Source organism: Equus quagga, chromosome 4 (assembly GCF_021613505.1).
Source record: "Equus quagga isolate Etosha38 chromosome 4, UCLA_HA_Equagga_1.0, whole genome shotgun sequence".
NCBI lineage: Eukaryota > Metazoa > Chordata > Mammalia > Perissodactyla > Equidae > Equus > Equus quagga.
The window spans coordinates 51,704,838-51,726,933 of NC_060270.1; the positions used below are offsets into that span (position 1 = coordinate 51,704,838).

A 22,096-nucleotide genomic window follows, 5' to 3' on the forward strand; every position below is an offset into this window, starting at 1 on the left:
GACAAGGATGTGGAGATAAGGGGACTCTCGTGCACTGTTGATGGGAATGTAAATTGGTGCAGCCATTATGGAAAACAGTGTGGAGTTTCCTCAAAAAAATTAAAAATAGAACTACCATACAATCAAGCAATTCTGCTTCTGGATATTTATCCAAAGAAAATGAAAACACTAATTCAAAAAGATATATACACTCCCATGTTTATTGCAGCATTATTTGCAATAGCCAAGATATGGAAACAATCTACATGACCGTGAATGGGTGAATGGGTAAGGAAATTGTGGTATACCATTGGAGAATATTCAGCCATAAAAAAGACTGAAAACTTACCATTTGCCACAACATAAATGGACCTCAAGGGTGTTGTGCTAAATGAAGTAAGTCAGACAAACAAGGACAAATACCATTTGCTCTCTCTTATATGAGGAAAAAATAAAAACAAAACACCAAGCTTATAAATACGGAAAATGGATTGGCGGTTGCAAGAGATGGGGGGTGCGGGGTAGGAAAAATGGGTGAACTGTTTTCTTTTTTTTTTTTTTAAGTTTAAATAAGTTGAAGAAAAATAAATGCTGATGAAAAGGAGTCAGAGAGCAAGAGGACGATGAAAGATTCTCTGAGGTAGTGGGAGAAGGACATATCCATGAGACAGGAGAATTTCTGTTGTCATAGGAAGGAAGGCAATGACTACAGATGCAATTCAATCTCTACAAGTGTGCAGAAAATTGAGGAAGTTCCTGTATGATTAATGTTTGCTCTCCTCTTCTTCATTCTTCTTCATTTCTGTGAATTAGGAGTCAAACTTCTCCATTAGCAATGGACAGGGAGATGATGAAGCCGGAGTTTGAAGAAAGTGGAGAATAAGAGAGACCTGTTGAGGCTGGAGATCATGTATTTTATTACAGCAGCACCATTCTGCCCACTTGTGTCATCTTTGTCCATCAGCGTTCAGTAGCCTGGGTGTAGGCATGGAGGAGATGCTTTCCAGGGCTAGTGTTTTGCTATGTTCTGGGATGAAAGAATGAGAGATTAAAGCAATGAAAATAATGGCCAGAGACTGGTTGCGTTGTTAGATCTTTGGTTTGAGAAGGATGTAAGAGCAGGAAGGAACTGATAATTTATTTGAAAGGATTTCCCCCTAGAACCTGGATTGAAATCTTTCTGACATTTTAGTCATTTCATGTTTACTTTATTGATTCAGAGTTCATATGTAAATGTTAAGTATATCACCATAAAGCTTTAAAGGTTCTAAATAAATCAAAACTGCATGAATTCATTGGGGTACACACATTTCATTGGTTGACGAACGTGTTATCCTAGAGAGAATCCGCTTTTGCTGAAGTCAACATGTTTGTAGTGTGGTGGAAGTGGTTAGGAATTGGAAATCCTCGGTTCTAGGCCTGTTTCTGCCAACAGTGAGCTATGTGACTTCAAAGAAGCCCTTCCAGTTCTCTGGGCCTCAATTTCTTCCTAAAATGAAGGTGTAGATTTTCTAAACTTCCTTCCGTCTTTAATATGCATGAAATTCATGGATGCATGAAATTCTATGACTCAATCTTTGTTTCTAATGAGGAATAGCAATTGGTTTTAAAAATGTCTTAAAAAATTAAAATTGTCTTTAAAAACAGTATATGTTTATCCCACTGTAGTGATATTTCCAAATAAAGATCAACAAAGCTCAATTGTCTCTTGGCTCATGCCCCCAAGTTTCTAGCTTAAACAAAACAGATGGTAGGGATAAACATGATTTAGGTCTAAGGCAGAGAATTGAAAACTTCCGTAGACGTAGAGAAAAATCACATGGACAGCTAAATTTCTCAGGGATTTTGATCATCTTTATTTAAAAGGAAAAGATAGATTTATTTGGTTTTTTAAATTCACAGCTGCAATTCACTTTGAATTCAACAGTTGCTTAGGAAATCTAACTTGAATTTTTGGGTCAGGAGAGTTTAGTTCCAAACCTTAAATTCAGTACAGGGATTTCAAGGCCTGTGTCTTTGATAGTCACAAAATTTTAACTCCATTCAGATTGATGAGCTCTTGAATTATTGATATCATAGTGTAAATGAAAGTCAAAACCAACTAAAATCCATTGAAGCAAGAAAAAAAAAACAATGTGAACCTTGGCTGGTAGGCTAGTCTCTCCTGTTCTGTTGTTTAATTTCTCATGAACGTTCATTGGTAGGTGAAAATTTCAGGGCATGACATACACTGATGCGTCTGTTTTGAAATAACCTATCTAATCTTCTGCTCCAGAGGATGTGTGCAGAGTTTGACAGCAACCCCTAATACATATGCATAACCAATATGCTTTGTAATCAAGGGACATTGAGGCAAGCGCAACAGAATGGAGCATGAGAAAGCAGCATGTTAATTTTAAATTTAATTATAGAGATAGGGGGAAAGGATGCATTTTGATAGTGTATACTCATTCAACTGTCACAGAACATTACCCAAAAATCATGCTCAATATTTGACAGAAGAAATATTATTTTTAGTGAAGTGCTTGATAAAACTAGCAGGTTCTGTGGAAAACAAGATTCTGAGATCCTATTAGAAACTATTTTTCATGTAGAGGAAAAGCAGCCTTGCAGAATTCTAATGACTGAAGTGAAAACAAAGATAAAAAGCTGTCAAACTCAAGAAGATTTCTGGTTCATACGAGATTTTTGTTTGTGGAATGTTTTTGACATGCTTAAATGCTAACGTCAGTTTAAAATTAGGTAAAAAATGATTAGTATGATTCTTGTGATTTTGTTACTTTTGGTAACCTAAAACCCTGTGTCATTCATTGTGACCAGCACACCAAGGCTCCCCACAGAAGTGTAAGTATTTGAAGAGCATAGACCTTGTCTCTCTGGCTCAAAGCTGGTGCTGAGTGCTTAGAATAGTGTTTAGCATGGAGCAGACACTTAGTAAATGTTTGTTGAATGTTTGTTGAATAGATAAACCTACCCCATGCTACCTTGTGTGGTGTACATGCTCAATATACATTTATTAATGAATAGACCAGTGGAAGGATGGAAGGATGGAAGTATTTATCTGAGTGACTTGCAACTCACCATTTGACATTAATTTTCAGGATCTGGAGGTAAATACTCACCAAAAGATGAGGGCATTGAACCTTGGGTCAGTACATGTGAACCCACTGCCAGCTTTGACAGAGGAGAAAATATCCAGATTTCTGACCAAATTGGGTTGTCCTCTCTCCATAGTTTCTAAGTGAGATTTGTATTCTTCTCTTGGGCAAGTCCTTTTTTAGAGAGTAGGAGAAAAGTTCTCTTTTCTCATTTCGTTATAAACTATTGCTTTAGGAAAAAGTTAAGAAAAAACAAACGTAACGTTTCTAAGAGCTGGCAGATTTTGAAAGAATTGTGTCTGCTTTGGGAATGTATTACTCTGTTTTGCCAGAAAGTATGTAAGTGTTTAGGCTTGCTAGAGCTATTTTTTAGCAACCAGTTGGTGAGTTTTATGAAGCGTGAGAATACTCCAGCTTGGTGAGGGTCTTGAGTATAGGCAATCTCTTACTTTGTGGATGGAAATGTAAATTTGTTTAACCTTTTGGAGGAGGATTTGGCAAGATAACCAAAAACTTTAAGAACGTGCAAATTCCTTGACTCAGCGATTCCCTTTCTAGGGAATTTACTTCAGGAAATAATTGGACAACCAAGCAAAGATGTATGTGCAGGGATGTTTGTTGCCAGGTTGTTTATGTAAAACAGCAAAGCATTGGGAACAATTGAAATTTTATTAGTAGGGGGCTGTAAATTGTATGTCTTCTCCGTAGAATATTGTGCAGCCATTAAAATGATGATAAAGACCAACATATATTGTACAAGGCATAGCTTGATGGCATGATGTAAAGTGGAAAAAGCACCATAAAAGATGTATATTGTAACACCTTTTGGTAAATGATGCACAGGTATTTCTATTTCTGCCTAGAAAAAAAATCTGAAAGGCTGATGATATTATGGAGGAATTTAATTTTTGGCTTATCTATGCTTTGTATTTTCTACAGTAAAAACATGGATTATTTTGTGCAAAAAATAAATGATTTTTAAAATGTGTTTGCATACTCATACATTGCTAATTGAAAACACATGATCTTTTCTTAATGCATAAAAGGCTGTCAAGTTTCTTACAAAGGGTGCATTTTTAAAGGTTTTCGCTTAGGTTTAATGTTCAGTTTTCATATAGGTTACAATGAAATCTGAATCTTACAACATTCAGAGGTTGAAGGGAATTTTACAGAATTCATGCTTTTTTTAAAGGACAACCAGCTCACCAGAACTGACTGGAGCTGCAGAAAATGCTTTCTAGGCAAAAGGAAGTGATTCAGAACATTTTTTGAAAGGGATTCCGGAAGACAGGAAGATTTTCTAAAGGTCTAAAGCTGTACCTGGGACAATCAACAGACTTTCTGAGAATATTAGCTTTCTTGCAAAAACAATTGGAAGCAATAACTAGTTATTTTCTTCCTCAGTAGTTAAATAGACATAGCAAAATAAGTTCACAAACGTTACCTTAAGAAGGGCTGAATGAGGCTATGTTTTCTACTGGATCATACAATTTTCACTTTTATAAGGAGTTCTAAGAGCGGCGAGGGTACTAACTTTTCCTTTGAAATGGCCAGACAGAGAATCTTGACTAATAGGAATAAAAGGGCGTACCTTAAAACACCGTTAAGTAGTTTTTATTTGGAAGGTCTACATTTAAATTGCAAGAAATTGTCTATGGGAAAAAGGTTTTATGAAAGCCATACTAATTAAATTTTCAATCCAAGGGACTGACAATTAATTATTTTATCCTCTATGTTTTATAATGAAATCAATTTCCCTAGCTGTATTAAATAGATGCTTGTGAATTTAGCTCAATATGGATGTGTCTTCAACAATAATAACTACTGTCTGAATAGAATTGTTTAATGTAAGATGGCCTTATATACATCTGGACTGTCATATGCATCCTGAGAGAGGTTATGACTGGCCTATGGTCACACAAATATTATGCAGCAAATTCAGGCATAAAACCCAGATGTGAATTGTTACTAACTAACTAAATTAGTACTTTAGTACTAAAACTAGTAACTAAATCTAAACTTAGTAACTAAATTTAGTTAGTACTAGTTTAAACTTATTGGGGCCAGCCGGGTGACACAGCAGTTAAGTGTGCACTTTCTGCTTCGGCGGCCCAGGGTTCGCTGGCTGGGATGCCAGATGCAGACATGGCACCGCTTGGCAAGCCATGCTGTGGTAGGCGTCCCACATATAAAGTAGAGGAAGATGGCCACAGATGTTAGCTCAGGGCCAGTCTTCCTCAGCAAAAAGAGGAGGATTGGCAGATGTCAGCTCAGGGCTAATCTTCTTCGGGAAAAAAAATTATATAAAAAATTTAAATTTATATATGCATACATATATATTTAAATATATATATACCTCCAAAGATGGCTCAAAGATAAATTATTTTGCTGCTCAGCACTGAATCTAATACAAATTGAGAGTTTGTAATACTGAAATTATAGTATATACAAGCTCATTTTTAGTTTAAGGATTGTTTTATCTTCCTTTCTGTGGAGTTACCTTCGGCCAAGTAGTCTAGGATACAGATCCCCGGCCCCCCTGAAATTCATAGAGTAGCAGTACAAGCGGCCCAAGACAAGATGGAGGCCACAGTGACTCCCAATGACACGACGTCTGTCTTGTATGTATGAAATAATCTTGGTTTCTGGGAATAGGTAAACTTTACTTTCATAGGCTCACTTAGGACAGTATCATATTGTGCCTCTGAGGAAGAGCAGCCGAAACAGTGTGTACAGTTGCTGTTTCATATTAAACCAAAAGCTAGCATCTGCTACCGTGATGGTAATGAAACTGAGGGCTTCAGATAATCCCGTTAGTGGAGTCTCCTACGCATATTCTTGACCCGCTGAGAAGTCTCTTAGAACCATCGACTTAGCAACTATCCACCCCGGATAGATAGGATTAATTTACTAAAATTGCTAATTATGTACATCTCGAAAGCCTTACATACACTTGTATACACATACACACACATATCAACAAATGAATTTAGCTAAATCCTCAGAGAAGAGTCATTGCTGGTATGATAATACATTAAACTATCTACTAAGCCTGACAACAGCCCTAAGAGTTATCATTTTTATCCCTAGTTAGAGGTGCCATGTCCGAGGCTGAGGCTTAGAGCTCCTAATATATAACCACACAATCTCCCTGCCACAGCGTGCGGTGTGTATAATACAGTGCAATGAATGAATGAATTCTAGTCCCAGAACGTAAGTAGGAGCCACTGATAAAATGAGAATTAATTGCGTGGGACAAGTTAATGCATTTGTTCTTTTAAGCTTGTATTAAAAGATCACATACTTTAATTGCACATTCAACTAATTTATTAAAGCTGGCATATAATAGAATTAATAACATAAACCACATACTGATCGAGGCATAAGGTTTCTTGAATAATTTAGGATTTTTTCCAAAAGGCAGATTCCTAAATTTTAACCAAAGCTATAGCAAAAACATAATTTTATTTTCAAACTTAGAAAAAGCTAACACGTGAAGAATCAGTAACAGAACTGTCAGGTACATCATACAATTGCACTTTTCTGTCAAATTTCATAAATTGAGAATATTCCTCTAGTCTTCCCCCAGTGCGTATTGGCATTATCAATGCGCAGAAAATTATCAGATTGATTGTTTGTCACTTTTGGGAAGAAAATTTGTTTTCTACTTGCAATTCCATATTCCATAATATGGAAGAGAAATTGTTCTGGTATCTGTCAAGGGGAACGGTTTATTGTTCTTAGAAATAAAAATAAATTACTAGCTCATAGGAAGAAAATACTCTGAGATTCTGCTTTAAAATGTTTTTTATTAATGGGATAACATAGATATAAGAGGTTGGTTGATGTCATTATGTAATGGTAAAATGAAAGATCAACATTGACTTAGCTTTCAGAAACAGTTTGCAGTTTTGGCTCAGATGGAGTGTTTTTAGGATCAGATTTCTTTCTGTACACTTAAAATCTGGGTCACTGAAAAATTTCCATCTATCGAAACTTTTTAGACTAAAAATAATTTAACCAAGATACTAATGATGGACTTCTGAGTAGTTCAAAGGGCTAGATACCAATTATTTCTCAGAAATTTAATTTAGTTAATTAAAAGCCTACACTAACTTCTATTAAACCCTTCATTACTTAGTTCTTGCACACATGATATCTCAGTTAATTTTTCTTTATTAAGAGTTTACAATTTTTGAGTAGTTTTAGGTTCACCACAAAATTAAAGGGAAGGTATGGTGATTACCCATGTTTCCTACCCTGAAACATGCATAGCCTCCATTACCAACATCCTCCACCAGAGTGGTGCATTTGTTACAACTGATGAATCTACATCATAATCACCCAAAGTCCACGGTTTACCTTAGGGTTCACTTTTGGTTTTGTACTTTCTGTGGGTTTGGACAAATGTATAATGACATGCACCCATTACAATGGTATACAGAGTAATTTCACCACCCTGAAAATCCTCCATGCTCTGCCTGTTCATCCCTCCCTCTCCTCTAACCCCTGGCAACCACTGATCTTTTTACTGTCTCCATAGTTTTACCTTTTCCAGAATGTCATGTAGTTGGAATCATACAGTACGTAACCCTTTCAGATTGGCTTCTTTTACTTAGTAATATGCATTAAGATTCCTCCACGTCTTTTCATGGCTTGATAGCTCATTTCTTTTTAGCAATGAATAATATTTTATTCTCTGGATGCACCACAGTTTATCCATTCACCTACTGAAGGACATCTTGGTTGCTTCCAAGTATTGGCAATTATGAATATGAATTATGAATAAAGCTGCTATAAACATATGTGTGGGACATAAGTTTTCAGCTCCTTTGTGTAAATACCAAAGAGTGTGATTGCTGGATCTACATATGGTAAGAGTATGCTTAGTTTTGTAAGAAACTGCCAAACTATCTTCCAAAGTGGCTATATGATTTTACATTCCTATCAGCGATGTATGAGAGTTTCTGTTGCTCTACATCCTTGCCAGAATTTGCTGTTGTCAGTGTTCCAAATTTTGGCCATTCTAATAGGTGCGTAGGGATATCTCATTGTTGTTTTAATTTGTGTTCCCCCGATGACATATGATGTGGAGCATCTTTGCATATGCTTATTTGCCATATCTTCTTTGGTGAGGTATCTATTAAGATCTTTGGCCCATTTTTCCATTGGATTGTTTGTTTACTTATTGTTGAATTTTAAGAATTCTTTGTAAATTTTGAATTTTTTTATCAGATGTATCTTTTGAAAATATTTTCTCCCAGTCTATGACTTATCTTCTCATTCTCTTGGTGTTGTATTTCACAGAACAGAAGTTTTTGAATCTATAAATTATCTTGGGAAGAACTGAGGTCTTGACAATATTGACTCTTCCTATCCGTGAACATGGAATATCTCTCTATTTATTCAGTTATTCTTCATTTCGTTGATTGAAGTTTTGTAGTTTTCCTCATACAGATCTTATACATATTTTGTTAGATTTATCTGTTTTTCATTTTTGTGGATGCCAATGTAAATGATATTGTAGTTTTAATTTCAAATTCCACATGTTCCTCTCTGGTGTATAGGAAAATGATTGACCTTTGTATATTAACCTTATATCTTGCGATCTTGCTGTAAACACTAGGTTCCAGGAATTTTTTTGATGATTCTTTCGGATTTTCTATGTAGAGGATCATCATCTGCTAACAAAGACAGTTTTATTTCTTTCTTCTCAATCTGTATGCCTTCTGTTTTCTTTACTTGTCTTATTGCATTGGGTAGATCTTCCAAAATGCTGTTGAAAAGCAATGGTGAGAGGGACATCCTTGCCTTGTACCTGATCTTAGTAGGAAAGCTTCAAGTTTCTCACTATTAAATACGATGTTAGCTATATGGTTTTTTGTACATATTCTTTATCAAGTTGAAGAAGTTCCCTCCTATTCTTAGCTTACTGAGAGTCTTTATCAGGAATGGGTGTTGAATTTGGTCAAATTCTTTTTCTGCATCTCTTGATATGTCAGCTAATCTTTGTAACATTTCTTGAGACTGATATTGCTATATCCACTTTACAGGTGGAGAAATTAAGGATCAGCAGTGGAGTAACTTGCCAGTAGTTCCCACAATTACTGGTGGAACCAGGATTAAACCTACAATAGTTTGACTTCTTCTACAGTATGTTGCCTCCCAGTGCTTGCTGTCAATCCCAGCTCTTTGGCTCTGAGACAGTAGGAAATGTAGATTCTCTAATTTTAATCTCACCAAACTAAACAGCCTATCCATGTCATTCTTATTTGAAATACAGATGATTCTCATTTTCGTGGATTCTTTATTTGTGAATTTGCTTACTTGCTAAAATTTATTTGTAGCCCCAAAATCAACATTCAAGGCACTTTCTTGGTCTTTTACGGCCATGTATAGAGTGGCCAAGAATTTCAGTCTTCAGATGTATGTATTCCAGGCTGAGGTCAAACAAGGTGACACTCTGCCTTATTCCAGCTCTCACACTGTAAAAAAGGGTCCTTTTTGTGGTCTACTTAATGCCAAGTTTTTTACGCTTTGTGGTTTTTGTTGGTGATGTCACGGTTTGAAATGGTCCCAAGTATAGTGATCAACTTCTGTCTAGTGTCCTAAGTGCAAGAGACTGTGATGTGCCTTACGGAGAAAATAGATTGTTGGCTAAGCTTCGTTCAGGCATGAATTATAGGGCTGTTGGCCATGTACTTAATGTTAATGAATTAACAATATATATATTCAATCAAGTGTCTTTCAACAGAAACATACATGAAACAAAATTATGAATTCATCAGTTGATGAAAACACTGTGACCGCAGGTTCACCATAACCTAACCCTGTATTTCCTCTGGGAGCAATGGTTCAGCATCTGCTAATTTAGGATTTGCAGAGGCTTTAAAGAACATAACTACTGTGAATAACTAAATAAAGTGTATATGGTTTCACTATTTTTTATAATGATGTATTTACAGAAGTGGACTTCTTGCCCTTGGATTAAAGTTTCGCTGTGGTATGATAGAATTACTGGCTGTGCTAAACTGTCTTCGAGGATTCACTTATTTTTTGTAAACCACTGTATCACTGTATTTGTGCTATAACAAATTGCCACAAACTTAGTAGCTTAAAATACACTAGCTAATTATCTTGCAGCTCTAGAGGTTAGAAGTCTAAAATGGGTTTTACAGGGCTAACAAGATATTGTCAGGATTACCCTCTTTCTGCAGGCTCCAGCGGAGAATCTGTTTCCTTGCCTTTTTTAGTTTCTAGAAGCCACCTGCCGCTCCTTTGCTAATAGCCCTGCATCATTCCAACCTCTGCTTCCATCATCATATCAAATCTCTGACTCTCCTGCCCCCCCCTTCCAGTTATAGGGACATTGGTGGTTGAGGATGTTGGCTTGGAGTCCTGACCATTATTTGTTCCCTAGCCTAAATTCACTTAAGCATAATACTATTATAAAGTAAAAGACATTTTCTTTTCATCTTGGAATAATTGCTGATTAGATCAACCTTTTGAGGGTAGCACAATGTTCTGGTGTTTATGATGCTGTCATTGTTGTCTTGTTTTTTATTCCTGTTTCCAGCCCTCAGAGTCAAGGCAAACCACTTGTATGTCCAGAGAAGAGTTTGTGCAGAAGATGACAGAGATTGTTGGTTGGGGCACAAAGGAAGAATATGGGGCCCTCTTTGACAAAGTGGATGTGGCCCAAGATGGCTTCATTAATTGGGACAAGCTGACTTCATTTATGCTGTTAGGACTTTACGAGAAAGATGAATGAGCAAAGGCAACTGTGGTTCCCCAGTGGAAAGACCTTGAATTCCTCCCAGTGAAACACAAGGACACCATTCAAAAAGCAATTTTCTTAAAAACCTCAAGTCGTTATCTGACCATCAGTAAGGAATGTTTATTAGGAATCTGGGGAGAGAATTTAAAGCTGCAAGAAACGCTTCCCATCACTTCAGATGCCCTCAAGCTTAAACATCTGTGGGTGACTAGTCTGGTTTCTCTGGAAAATGTAAACAAGGTACAAAGTCTTTATAAATAAGTTCAATGCTTGTAAAGGGGAAAACATGGCGGGTGAGGGCTCCTGATCAATGTCAAGTATAACGCCATCAGCAACAGAGAGCTGCATCACTCTTCTGTGCCTCTCATCTGACCTGGAGGGAATGCCAGTAGAGCCAAGTGAGCTACTCGATTTCCCAAGCTGTTCCCTTGAATGCCTTTAAATGACACTGCTGATAATGACTCAGATTCTCGGCCCAGTCCCAAATGTGGTCTTTTTGCATTACTAGCTGATAAGACCTTTATGACTCTATAATTTACAGCAGGATAGTGGATCTCTATGCAGAGCTGAAAGGCTATAAGACTGCATGGCACAGCTCAGTGTGATTACGGGGGATTGCTTATCTGATTTTCACCACTGTACTAGTCAGTTTCTTAATTCTAATAGGTAGTGCCAACTCAGTCCAAATATTTTCATCTAACTATAGATATCATATAACTATATAACTATAACTCATACTTATATGAGCAAGATAATATATTGAAAGAAAAATAAGTTTGTGAGGGAAGGATGCAGCTTAAAGAATCCATGTTCTTAGTATTTCATGTTAAGCAGATAGTAAATTTTACTATGAAAAATTTTAAACACAGAGATAATCGCATTAAGAACCAATATCCACCCTTAACTATCTCCAGTACACAGCCAATCTTGTTTTTTCTATACCTCTCCTCTATTGAAATCCAAAACATCCAATTTAGTCTGTAAATACTTCAGTATTTCTAAAAAATGTCTTTTTTAGCACAATCATGATACCACTATCACATTTAATATCAATAGCAATAATCCTTAATATCATCAAATATCCAATCATGTACATATTTCCTTGTCTTATAATTTTTTAATAGTCTGTTAATTGATTGTTTGATAGTTTGTTTGCATCAAGATGTGAATAAGGTCCAAACGTTGTGATGTGTCTCTTTTGATCTATCAGTTTTCCTCCATCTCTTCTTTATTCTTGCATTTTGTTGTTGTTGTTGCTGTTGATGTCTTTGTTAAAGAGGTTAGGTGCTTTTTCTTTAGAGCTTGCCACAGTCTGGATTTTGCAGCTTGTATTTACATTGGGTTGCTTAACATGTCCACTTGTTCCCTGTATTTCCAGTAAATCAGTAATCAAGTCTAAAGCCTTGATCAGTTTCAGGACAGTTTGTTTTGGAATAGGTGTTACTCAATCAGGAGGCACCAAATGCCTGGATCTCTGTTTTTTGGGGATGTTAACCATTATAGCTGATTATTCCCAGATCCATCAATTTATTAGAGGTGGCAAGACGGTGACATCCTAATTTCATCATTTCCTCTTCCTTTATAAGCTGGAATATTTCTATAAAAAGGAATGTCTCTTGTCAATTATTTAGCTATCATGTAGTAAAAACTGTATAACAAAGGCAGGATAAATGCCCAGTTCTTTACTTTTATTTCCCAGTATTCAAAATAATGAGCTGGTTTTCTAATATCCTCTAAGAATGAAAAATGAGTACTACTATCTTTATTCTTATCAATATCATTACAAACTCATGAATTTAAAAAAATTTGCTTTGTTTCAATCCACTGACTTATTATCCCATCCCAAAAGTTATACCATTTTTGGAGAGTAGAACCAATACAAGTCAGCTTCTGAGTCTTTTTTGATATAATCCTAACAGTCTTTGAGAGCTTCTTTGCTTTCTGGTATGACAAGACGTTCCAGGATCACTTCGTATATTTATTATGCCAGACCCAGAATCAACCATTTCTCCAAAGATCCAGGTTCTTTTTAGTGCAAAATAGTATGCTGTACTGCCTGGAACCATAAAGAATTATCATCATCATCACTAGCTTCCTATGTGACACTCTCTATTAATCCTCTCTAGATCACCATGAAGTGGATATCACTCCCACTTTAAGAATGAGAGACTGGTCAATGAGAGGTTGTGAAATTTGCCCCAGGTCACACAGGATGTAATCAGTGTTGCAAGAATTGTAAACCCAGGCAGCCCTGACATCAGAACCTGTGTTTCAGAGTCTTTGTTTCTTGTAGAGTGGCAGCTGACATCATATATCCAGTCTCTTCTTGCTAAGGATCTGATGTTAATGCTTAACTGGTATGGATTAAAAGGTAGTGCTAGTCCAGATTTTTTTGGTATCTGTGTGCAGCATTCCGTTATTATCGTGTAACGTTTGTGTTACTGTATTATGTAATGATTATTTTGCCCTGCTTCTTCCTTCCAGGACTGATAACTAACTCTTAGCTTTTCCTTTGTGTTTCCTCAACATAGAAGCTTAAAATGTCTTTCGTTTTTCTTCTGTTTTAAAAAACAGCTTTATTGAGGTATAATTACAAAAATACACTGCACTTATTAAAAGTATCGAAGTTCATAGATTTCAATACATTTATATAGCTGTGAAAAATCAACAGTAGAAGATAATGAACATATTTACCACTCTCAAGAATTTCCTTGGACCCTTTTGGAATCGTCCCTCAACTCCTCCCACCTCTCCTTGTCAAATAACCACGCATGTGCTTTCTTCACTGTAGATTAGTCTGCATCTTCTAGACTTTTATATAATTGGCATCATACAGTGTGTACTCCTTTTTTGTCTGACTTCTTTAACTTGGCATAATTATTTTGAGATTCATCCACGTTGTTGGATATATCAGTAGTTTGTAATTTTACCCATTTTAATAGGTTTGTATTTTCTCTTGTAGTTTTAATTCACATTTCCCTAATGACTAATAATATTGAGTACATTTTCATGTCCTAATTTGCTTCCAGTATATCCTCTTTGTTAAAATGTCCTAATATTTTGCATATTTTTTATTGGTTTTATTTTGTTATTATTAGGGTTTTCTTTGCTTGTTTGTTTTGTTTTTTTGAGGAAGATTAGCCCTGAGCTAACATCTGCCACGAATCTTCTTTTTTTTTTTCGCTGAGGATGATGGGCCCTGAGCTAACATCCATGCCCATCTTCCTCTATATGTGGGACGTCTGCCACAGCGTGGCTTGGTAAGTGGTGTGTAGGTCCACACCCGGGATCAGAACTGGCAAACGCTGGGCCACCAAAGCAGAGCATATGAACTTAACTGCTGCACCACTGGGCTGGCCCTCCTTGTTATTATTGAGTTTTGAAAGTTTTTTGTATATTCTGGGTACATACATTTCTCAGATGGATACTTTACAAATATTGTATCCCAGTCTGTGTTTTGCCTTGTCATTCTCCTAACACTGCCTTTGGTAATTTCACTTTCAGAATTTTAATTGCTAGTGCATAAAAATACAATAGATTTTAAAACAACAATTTTATATCCTGAAACTTTGTTGAACTTGTTTGTTAGTTTTAATCGCTTTTTTGTTGTTGATTTTATCCCCCCAAAGATTGGCACCTGAGCTAACAACTGTTGCCAATCTTTTTTTTCTTTTCTGCTTTATCTCCCCAAACCCCCCAGCACATTGTTGTGTATCTTAGTTGCAGGTCCTTCTAGTTGTGGGATGTGGGACACCGCCTCAACGTGACCTGATGAGCGGTGCCATGTCCGCGCCCAGGATCCGAACCCTGGGCCACCGCAGTGGAGCAGGGGAACTTAACCACTCGGCCACGGAGCCGGCCCTGTTGCTGTTGATTTTTTAGCATTTCCTATGTATAAGATCATGTCATCTACTAAAAGAGATAGTTTACATTCTTCCTCTCCAATCCGAATGCTTTTATTTCTTTTTCTTGACTAATTTATCTGGCTGGAAACTTTAGTATGGTTTTGAGTAGAAGTCATGAGAGTGAACATCCTCATCTTGCTCTTGATCTTGGGGAGAATACATTCAGTTTTTCACTATTAAATATGGCATAAGCTGTGGGTTTTTTGTACCTGCTCTATATCAGTTTGAAGAAGTTCCCTTCTATTCCTGGTTTGTTGAGTATTTTTATCATGAAAATGTGTTGGATTTTCTTAAATGCTTTTTTCATATCTATTGAAATGATCATATAGTTTTTGTCCTTTATGGTAGTAATATAGTGTATTACACTGATTGATATTTGTATGTTAAACTAACCTTGCCTTCTTGGTATAGATATTACTTGGTCATAGTGTGTAATCTTTTTTATATATTGCTGAATTCTCTTGGCTAGCATTTAGTTGAAGATTTTTACGGCTATATTCACTAGGAATATTGCTCTGCAGTTTTCTTTTCTTGTGATGTCTTTGTGTGATTTTGATATTAGGATAGTATTGGCTTCATAAAATATTTGAGAAATGTTCCCTGTACTTATATTCTTTGGAAGAGTTTGAGAAAGATTGGTGCTAATTCTTTAAATGTTTGGTCAAATTTATTAGTGAAGTTATCAGGGCCTGGGATTTTCTTTGTGGGAAATATTTTTGATTACTAATTCAATCTTTTTACTTGTTATATGTCTGCTGATATTTGCTATTTGTTCTTTAGTTAGTTTAGGTAATTTTTGTGTTTATAGGAATTTGTTCATTTCATCTAGGTTATCTAATTTGTTGGCATACAACTCTTCATGGTATTCTCCTGTAATCCTTTCTTATTTTTATAATGTTGACTGTAATGTCTACTCTTTTGTTTGTGATTTTAGTAATGTGTATCTTCTCTGTTTTTTCTTGGGTTAGTCTAGCTAAAGTTTTGTCAATTTTATTGACAAATTTATTTACCCTGTTTAAAATAGCTTTTGGGATTTTATCTGATTTAGCAAGGCTACTTACAGAGTTTTTATCAATTGATTTCTGTGAACGCTTAACCTTACTTCATAAAGCATGGTGTATAAAGTTTCTGCTATGACTATGATGCTATAGCTCTCTGTGTCTTTGTTTTTCCTATGAGATTAGCCATCTAGTCTGGAAGAAATTGGTGAGTGTGTGACGTGGGGATAAGGAAGAAAGTATGTTCAGATACCTCAATGGGAAGTATTTTTTCTCTGCTAGAGTCCAAAGCTGGAATAAAGCACATTTGTGCCACCATACTATATTTCTGTAATACTATTAAGGACCCTCAGGAAATGATGTCTCATTTGGTACTAAGATTTGCATGTCTGCCTTACATATTGGTTTCATTAAATTCATCAGAAATGTTTTCTGATTTTCTACTTTGCTACTTTAGATAGTAGTGGCTTTTACAACTAAAGAGATTTGTTTCTATGATCTACTGTCCAAAGACGAGTTTTCTTGTGAATACAAACTCCAAGGCCTGAAAGGAGCACCAGTTTGCATGGATTATTGGTATGACCCTCTTGATGCCAATGAATCCATTCTTTCTTTTGGGGACGTAACCGGAAAGGTAAGTGAAGAAATGAAAGCTTGAACACTATGGATTTAATCATCAATCTGTAGCTCAATATAGAAATAGAACGCAATGAGTGTGATGAGGCCACGCATGTTGGACATACAAAAGATGGATTAGGTCACAATTCCTCTTCTTGTTTATGGAAACCAATGTTCACTGTGATTTTCTTACCTATGTATAGTCTTGTTTTCCTTATTTGGAAAAAAAATTGCTAACTAACCTTTTTTGCCATAGGATGCTTAATCTATTAGATCCCAATATTAATAAACGTTAAATATTAAATGTCAAAAGTTATCTCTCATAACAATTTCAAATTAATTATTCTGCTTTTCCTCGGTAAGGTTTTGGGCTTCTCTGTACCAGCCTCTTGGAAAGTGCTTATTTCCTATATCATGTAACAAATGGACAGATGCATTAGAGAGGGCAGTACTGACACCTAGACATTGGATACAATGATTTCTGTCTTCCCATCAAGTTCCACCCGACCTCTGAAAAATTGTTACTTACTGCATGACCCTAGAATATGCCTGTGAACTCTGAAGTTGCCTAATTTGAACAATTTCCTTTCATAGTATGAAAGCTTTTCTTTCTCACTGCTTTTAATGACAAGTGGATCTCAAAAGCAAATAATGAACTGCCCTTGGTAATTGCTTTACTAACTTGTAGTTGTTTTGTCTTTAATATAACTGTCCATCTTTTAAATAATATTGAAGGTATTTCTGGTAATTCATTACCCATTCTTTATTAATCTTAAAGAACACAGAATCTTTTGAAACAATTACGCTGCCTATGTTTGTTCTCTTTTCAACGTCTCTCTCAAGGTTCAAGCAATTGCTTTCACAACGGCCTAGATTTCCCTGTCCGAGCGTCCTGCTAGTGCTTGTGAAGATGAAGAAGCCACGGTGACCATTCACTGGGCAGAGCTGCTCTCTGGGTATCACAAATGTTGCTATACATTACAGCACAAACTTCATCATGGAGATTGGGTCAGGCAAGGTACTGAATTTGAACAGTAATGAAAGAAACTGTCACCTTCGACTTTTACATTTATATTCTTTGATGAAAATGTTTCACAAAATGTTCAAGTCTAGAAACCAATAATTGGTTCTCTGGAGGTTTTGGCCTGGTCTGTTTGCTATCCCCTGCACACCAGCAGGAATTATTCTTCCTTTTCTTTCCATTTAAAATTTATGCCTCTTACTATTAATTCAGGTGAACTGTGCACTCAAGAAATCTCAAGAGAAGGGAGAAAATTGTCACAGAATCCATTTAACTTCAACCCAACTCTGATTTTAACTAATCTCATCTAGTCACATTCAGCGCTACTTAATAAAAGAATTTAACAATTTCCCTCAAAACCACTCCTTTGTTTCCTTTATGTTCTCATGGGAAGTACATTAGTTTGACTGCTTTTGAATGGAAACTTCTTGGTTTTCTTTTCTTGGGTTTTCTCTTTTTTGGTGTACTGACTGAGTTCCTCTGATCTGGAGTACATGAGCGGCAGTTCTCTGTGTGATATGATTATGTTATAAAATTGCATAAAGCCAGAACTTTCTTAAAACCTAGTCACCAATGAGTTTATTAGTTTCACAATAGGCCTAATTTTTGCAAAATTTGCATCTGAAGGTTCAAGATCCAAAAGTGAAAAATCTGCTCTGATATCTACTTTGGTCCAGACGCTAAGAACTATGCTAATTTTCTCAGTTTAAATTAATACATTAAATAATGCCTACTGAAAGGAATGGAAACTTCCCATCTCATTGACTGTTATAGTGTAGATCTGCTCCTAATATACTTGTAAGAAGAGACAGTCAGAGTGGTTCCAACCATTGGCTTTTATGGTAGTTTTACCCTCTTTGGGTTTTAGGAGGTTGAAATTAATTCTTTAATGCATGACCCACAATAATATCCGACATAATGAACTACAGGGTCTGCATTTTTTTTCTTCAATATAAATTATACTATGCCTTTGGTACCTTCTAACCATCCTTTAGTTCTGGCATGATATTAATTGTGGGAGAAACGAAAGAAGATATCTTTTGGTCATCCACTAGATGTGACAGGTGCAAAATTATGTTATGTTTTTATAACATGGAAACAAGAATCACAGTCCTAGAAACTGAAGGGAGCTATTGCAACTGCTTCCAAGGAAGCATGATATTTTAATACATAATCCAAACTCTATATAGATTATAGTAATAAAGTAATAGTTTTTGAAATCTACTTCTTGTAGGTTCCGTGAAGTTTAGTGTATTATTTGAATTCTATGACCTTAAATTAATATGGATAAATACAGAGAAGTATCTAATAGAATGTTGTTTTTGAAAAGGCTAGGGATATAACAAGTAAGGTTTTAAAAGTGAGATTGATTTTCCAAATATGAGTAATGTCTGAATACTCTCTTCACTACTCAGGGAGAGAATGAAATCTTCTGACTCCAGGTCCTGTCACAATTTCATTTAAATCTTTCAAAAACCAACCCTACTCGTGAAGTAACCTGCTGATGAGCACTTGCCTTAAGTTGCAGGATAAGGATTTTCCTCTAGGCCATTGTGAATTCATTGCTCATCATATTTCCAACATACGTGTTCCCTCATCTACTGACAAAAGAGCATGGGAGCTTAGTATCTTAGTTTAATGTTAGCAGCAGAGATTCGTGTTTGTGACCTAAGGAATCCAACTTTGGAGTCTGGCCTCTAATTCACTGCAATTAGGAATTGGTCACCGAAAGGTTTTATGTATAAAAAATGTTAAGTATTTTTGCTATCTAACATGGATTATATATTGCTTAGCTCTTTGAATCAAAACTCGTTGTAATCAAGTGGATAATCTTTGGAAGAATAGTTAAAAAATATATTTACTTTAGCCAGTTTATTTAAATTGTGGACTTAATAAGTCAATCAATCAACAATTATTTATTTATCTTTTATGTTTTAAAACTGTCTTAAGCATTGGAGACTATAGAAGAAAGACTAATTATAGGCTTAACCCTCAAGAAACAATATATGAGCAAGAATTAAAGATTAATATAAAAAATTTATTAGAACATTGTACAGTGGTACTGAAAATTAACTACTAGACTATACAAACAAGATTTTGACTCCTATATTAATTCTTAAGCGGGAGAAGCCGTGAGAAGCTTCAAGGGTGGGTTGTCATACTTGAAGGATGGCTAGGTGGTGGGAAAAAGAGAGAGCATGGTAAACATGAGTAAAGGCAGACAAGCAGGCATAATAATGATGGAGAAAGAGATGGACATGAATAGATCAGAGACTGAGTATTGAGGAAATAAAAGTGAATAGGTCTAATAGAGACATATGTTGGAAGATCTCAGCAACGAGGCCAAGTTCACATGTGATGGGAAATGAAACAGTGAAGCACTGAAGGTTTTTGAGGACACTTGGACAGACCTGATGTAGACAGCATTTAGAAAACGTTTATTGGTAGTTCTGTCTAGCATAGGTTGGAAGACAAAAAAAGAAAGTGAAACCAGACTGGCCAGTTAGAAGACTTTTGGTCACGAGAAAATGGAGATGATAAAGCAAGGAGAGAAACAAGCAACCTTCTGAGACAAGGAATCTTCAGGACTTGAGGTCTGAAATGCGGAAGGATGCGCCGTTTTAGAACGTCCTACAAAGACTTCAGTTTCCAAGTAGAGAATGTTCTATTTGCAGCTCACAGTTGCCCTCCTGGGCCCAGTACTGAAACTCTTCCCAGCTTCTCTTTTCAATACTGACTACCTCTGAAGGATTCTTTATTCTGAGACACTCCAGAACTGCCACCAAAGGAGAGTCTTCCTTGCCAGTATTGTCCTTGAAATTTCCCTTAACTTTCCCATCCATCTAGTTCAGATGGATCTTCTTTGCATGATTTGTAAGATTCTCAATTTTGGCTTTGCTCCTGGGTTCCTCTTTAAAACCTTGATTTCAGATGCTGTTCAATCTGTGAACCAATCCTACAGATTTCTGAACCCACTTCAGAGTTTTGGTCCAGTCTGTCAGAACCCTCCCAATCTCAGAAGGAAATTTGGATGCCTCATATGCAAATCACATTTATATATAAATTGAAAATTGAAACAATCTTCTCAGGGCAGCAATATGTCCTTTAATCTCCCTAGTGTCCTCTATAATATACAGTACAATGTTTTATACGATTTTTCCTTTCTTACTGATTTTAAGCAACTTGATTGTGATGTGTCTTAGTTTTCTTGGTGTGTGTGTGAGCGTGAATTTATGCTGTTTGGAATTCATTGAGATTCGTGGATATGTGAGCTACAGTTTTCATTAAATTTGAAAATCTTTCTAATGCTATTTTTTTCCGAAGTTTTCTGTTCCCCTCTTTTTCCTTTTTTTCTGGGATTCTCATTATGTGTATGTTAGATGCTTGATATTGTCCTACAAGTTTTTCATTTTTATTCAGCTTTTTTTTTTTTTTAAAGATTGGCACCTAAGCTAACAACTGTCGCCAATCTATTTTTTTTTTCTTTCTGCTTTTTCTCCCCAAAGCCCCCCAGTACATAGTTGTATATTTTAGTTGTGGGTCCTTCTAGTTGTGGCATGTGGGACACCGTCTCAACGTGGCCTGATGAGCAGTGCCATGTCCACACCCAGGATCTGAACCAGTGAAACCCTGGGCCGCCGAAGCCGAGCACGCAAAATTAACCACTCAGCCACGGGGCCTGCCCCTGGCCTTTTTCCTTTCAAATTACTATGTTTTAGTTTAGTTAGATTCTATTTTTATCTTCAAGTTCATAGATCTTCTGAGACATTGCAGAGGGGTTTCAAAGGGTGGGGTTGTCTCTTGTTCAGGTGGGCCAGGATGCTCTGACCTACTGCCTTAGTGCGGGGGCCTGCAGAGACCTGTGGTGTGGGCTGCACCCAGTGGAGCCATGACATGAGCGGGGCCACTTCAGAGAGCTACAGCGTGGATGGGGCCATTGCCACAGCCTGGACAGCCCAGGGTGGTAACATTGCTATCCCAGTGGGTCTGGAAGGCAGAGCATCAAGCCAGAGAGGATTTATTCTTGAGCCTTAATGTTTAATGGAGTGTTCCTTGTTAGGTTTTACTTGGGATCTATTACCCATTTCTTCTTTCCTGTTTCTCCCTTTTGGAATGGGAATGCCTATCAAATGCCTGTTCTACCATTGAATTTTGGAAGCACATAACTTGTTTGGATTTATAAATTCACAGCTTGGAGAGGAATTTGCCTTAGGCTGAATTGTTTCCTGAGTCTTACCCATATCTGATTTAGACGATATTTTAACTTAGACTTTAAAGTTGATGCTGGAATGAGTTAAGACTTTTGGGACTGTATTTTGCATGCAAGAGGACATAATTTGTGGGGGCAGTGGCAGAATGTTATGGACTGAATTTTTCTGTCCCCCTCTAAATTTGTATGTTGAAATCCTAACCCCCCAATATGATGGTATTAGGAGGCAGTGCCTTTGGGACGTAGTAAGGTCATGAGGATGTAGCTCTCATTAATAGGATTAGTGCTCCTATATAAGATACCCCAGAGAGAGCTCTCTCACTTCTTCAGCGTGTAAGGACACAGTGATAAGAAGGTCATCCATAAACCAGGAAGTGGGCCCTGACCAGACACTGAATCTGTCATCTTGTTTATCTCATACTTCCTAGTTTCTAGACCTGTGAGAAATGAGTGTTTGTTGTTTAAGCCACTCATTCTGTGTATTTTGTTA

At 36.5% G+C, this 22,096-nt stretch overlaps 1 protein-coding gene across 1 annotated transcript in view; it reads left to right on the forward strand.

Annotated features, from left to right (window-relative positions):
• WDR49 (WD repeat domain 49) overlaps nt 1-22,096 on the forward strand; it is a 146,819-nt gene that overhangs the window by 19,291 nt on the left and 105,432 nt on the right. The window contains 3 exon segments of the mRNA XM_046659840.1: nt 10,654-11,094; nt 16,215-16,391; nt 17,219-17,393. Coding sequence (XP_046515796.1) covers nt 10,654-11,094; nt 16,215-16,391; nt 17,219-17,393 — 793 coding nt within the window.